The 3,612-nt window shown below is 39.1% G+C and overlaps 1 protein-coding gene across 1 annotated transcript; it reads left to right on the top strand.

Annotated features, from left to right (window-relative positions):
* The first annotated feature begins 413 nt into the window (after nucleotides 1-413).
* On the top strand, nucleotides 414-3,362 carry LOC145416440 (D-aminoacyl-tRNA deacylase 2-like). The gene is made up of 3 exons (XM_080285394.1): nucleotides 414-474; nucleotides 1,407-1,517; nucleotides 2,646-3,362. The coding sequence occupies exons 2-3, from the start codon at nucleotides 1,422-1,424 to the stop codon at nucleotides 3,027-3,029; spliced, it is 480 nt and encodes a 159-aa protein (XP_080141520.1). The 5' UTR covers nucleotides 414-474; nucleotides 1,407-1,421; the 3' UTR covers nucleotides 3,030-3,362.
* The last annotated feature ends 250 nt before the right edge of the window (nucleotides 3,363-3,612 follow it).

Raw genomic sequence — 3,612 nt, 5'->3', positions numbered from 1 at the left:
AGTTTATCTGATTTAGAGAGGTTAGTTTGATCATCTGAATCAACGAGATTAGTTTACCTGAATGAGAGAGAGAGAGAGAGAGAGAGAGAGAGAGAGAGAGAGAGAGAGAGAGAGAGAGAGAGAGAGAGAGATTTTTTAATCATATTATTTTCGTTCTGAAACAACCTCCCGTGGTCAAGTCCTACACTTCATCACCACTACATACGTCATCCTCGTGAGCCATTGTGGTCCTCCTCGTTCCCAGCAAGGTGATTGCGACACAAGACAAACCTTTCGCCCTCATACCACTCGCTGCAGTCAGTCATTATAGTCACTTTTATTGTCACTCTCCTTGGGCAGTGTGTAGGACAAAGAAGAAGGAGAGGAGGATGTAAACAAAGTGATCCGGGTGGTGATTAGCGTGCCAGTCAAGTCTCAGTCTCTGTTGCCGTCTGTTGTTTTGGAACACAAAGTTAACTATTTGGACAGTGATAAGTAAGGTTATTTACCCTTGTTGGTGTACAACTGTAAGAGAATAAGATAGTGTATATCTATCTGTGTCGTAATTCTCTGCAGCAACGTAAGTGCCGCAGGAGGGAGGAAAGATGTGGGCATCATATTTGTCTGGAGGTTCTCTTGCCCTTGATTCCTTCGAGTGTAATATTAACCCTTTGCGTTGTATTAAGGCAAACAGCAGATGATTATATTCAAATTTGAAAGGACCTCTATAAATGAAGGCTGTAAGTTAATACATCGAAATTTTAAGGGCCTTAGAAGAAAATAAATAATTATCTGATGGTAGCAAGAATAACGTTCAAAAGATAGCATTATAGAGAAAGTATTAAAATTGATCATTGGTAGGAAACAGCAAATTGATGTGTTGCAAGTGTTCTTTTATGAAATACTGACTGGCATGGATTCTTAACCCTACGATTTAAATAAAGCTTGGTCATTTTAATAACATTGCTTGGGTGCTAAGGTGAGCTAAGCCATCATCTTAATTGCCTAGACTGGTAGCCATACCATTTATATACAGTAGCCAAATAAGCAGCATGTAATATTTTGGAAGTTTTCACACTGGTACAGCCAGCCAGCCAACCATATGCATCTAGGCCTATTAGTAGTAGCTACAGTAGTTTACTTGCTTTTCATGGCTTTATTTCATAAAGTCACAACACCATGTACAAAGAATGTTGATCCATATTAATTACTGTAATAAAATCTAATGTGGAACAGCGAATTTGATAAAGGGTAACTTAAATATTAAATATTTCAAATTAGGTTTACCAGAAATACAGTGTTATCGCTGTATGATACCTATATAAAAGTAAATGAACTGTGTGCATTTTTCCCAGTAACAATGGGCCACACAGGCATTTGCTTATCATTCAGTCCTTCAAAAATTTAATAATAATTTTTATTTTCAGATCAACCCTTGCATCATGAGTGAGATCAGAGGACGCTTGGTGGTTCAGCAGTGTGTGAGTGCATCTCTTAAGCTATCCAGGGGTGAGGGACAAGAGCCAGAAATTGTTGAGGTGAGGACCACTTTTTGCAGAGGATTAAAATAGAAGTCTTTTTACAGCTTTAATGGGAAAAAATAATAATGCAGAAAAACTCTTTATTTTACCTGCTTTAATTGTCAGTTTTCATTTCAGTTATTTCATTGCTTGGCAGCAGTGTAGGATGTAAGGCTTGGCTGGTAATGTACCAGTACCATATCACAGTGGTATGATCCTTGTGTAAACTGGCCAGCATCTTCTTCCTTACAACAGAGAGACAGGTTGTAAATTCTGTTGCCAGGCAGCACTATCCTGATATTGGCCCCAGTGCTGCAGTGTTGGAAACTCACAGATTAATCACTGGGAGAGAAAATAGCCACGTACTATAATGTGCTGCTTAGTGGTTAAAATGCAGATTGAGATCCTACAGTTCCCACCTCTTGGCTATGATTATTTTGTCAGGTTTTGGTTCCATTATTAAAGTATAGCTACACTTGTGTAAAAGTTTGATGTTGTGTAGTAGCAGAGTGAGGACAGTTATGAGGGAGGATTAACTGTGAATGGAATGAGAATGTTTAGCTAAATGGATGTGTATGAGTATTGTTTGATAGAGGATAGGCTACCCACTTCAGAACTGAGAATTTATCTTGGTAGCTACTGTATAGAAAGTATCAGCAAGATTTAGCATTAAGTTAGGCTGAGGTGATTTGGACATGAAGAGATACCTTATTGCAGGATTATAGTTGATGGAAGAGGTGTATAAATGTGAATGAAAAAAAGGTAGAAGAAATCTTAAGAGAACGTGGGACAGAGTGCTGAATTGTACACTTATGAGCAAGGGTTTATCTAGAGAGACAGCATGAGAGTTGTCATTTGTTAGGCCATGATCATGGGATGTGCAATGAATTACAGATAATGATGATCCCTATAGTGTTAGTCCAATATAGGCCATCATTATTTAGTGCAGTACTACAAATCGCTCGACCATCTTACCCAAACCTAACTCTAAAGGCGTTAAATGTACGGTATTCCTTCCAGCTATAGTAACTTTGTAGCCTTTCATGACATTATGTTGTATGAATGTGTATCATCTATTATAGTATGGTACCCAGTACTCTGAGTTAATAATCTTATACTGTATTAAATCATTCCTTACATTTTCAGATCAAGAAGGGGATGGTGGTGTTTGTATGCTTTCTGAATGGTGCCTCTGAGGACACTGTAGAACAGCTAACCAAGCACATAACCAGCATCCGACTCACTGAGGAAGAAGAGTCTGGCAAACGTGTGTCAGTGTGTGAGGCAGAGGGGGATGTATTATTAATCCCTCAGGCAACTTTGGGGGGTCGAGTGAAGGGACGTTCAATGCAGTACCATGCAAATGTTGATAAGGTGGTTGGAGAAGGGCTGTACCGAAGTTTGTGCTGTAAAGTGAGAGAGGCAGTTGAGGCTGTGTCGGGAGGCAGTGTCAAATGTGGGGTTTATGGTGCCAGACAGGTGCTTAGTATGAACACTAATGGGCCATTCACCCATATAATAGAAGTATAAGTATGGAGTTTATGGTGCCAGACTAGAATATACAGTAGTACTAAAGCTAATGGGCATTTCAGGTAAACAGAAGTGTAAACCTTAGTGTCAGGTTCTTGGGATATGACAAGTGTTGAGTTACTGGTGCCAGACAAGTGCTTAGTACTAAATCTAATATGCATTTCACACACACATAAGTACAGTATAAGCATAAGTGTTATGTTTAATGGGTAAGAAAAGTGCTTAACACTAATACCAATGAAGCTTTCAGATACATCACTGAAGTATAAGTTTGAAGTTTATAGAGTGAGACAGAGCTTAGTACTAAAACAAAACAGAATTCTTCCAGTCACCTCAGGTCATTGTCAGTTTCCTAGTCCCATCACCCTCCACACCTTGCAATTGCACTCAATCATTTACCATATTTATCCACTTCTGGCCCACCATGCCTTGTTCTACCTTCAGACTCACTTAGATATTCTCTTTTCACCACTCTATTCACACCCATTCTCTCCACATAACCATACCATCCAAGCACACTCACTTCAGCTCTGGTGTCTATAGACTTCCTTCCTCTTTATAATTCATGAATTACATTATTCTC

The sequence above is a fragment of the Coenobita brevimanus genome, chromosome 106, assembly GCF_032717465.1.
Source record: "Coenobita brevimanus isolate Jiangsu-jjx chromosome 106, ASM3271746v2, whole genome shotgun sequence".
Classification (NCBI taxonomy): domain Eukaryota; kingdom Metazoa; phylum Arthropoda; class Malacostraca; order Decapoda; family Coenobitidae; genus Coenobita; species Coenobita brevimanus.
This window is presented reverse-complemented; position numbering and strand designations above follow the sequence as displayed.

Excerpts from the sequence above, each read along its gene's own strand:
- LOC145416440 (XM_080285394.1), top strand. The coding sequence starts at position 1,422 with ATGAGTGAGATCAGAGGACGCTTGGTGGTTCAGCAGTGTGTGAGTGCA. Across the intron at positions 1,518-2,645 it reads AAGAGCCAGAAATTGTTGAG|ATCAAGAAGGGGATGGTGGT; the intron begins GTGAGGACCACT and ends TTACATTTTCAG.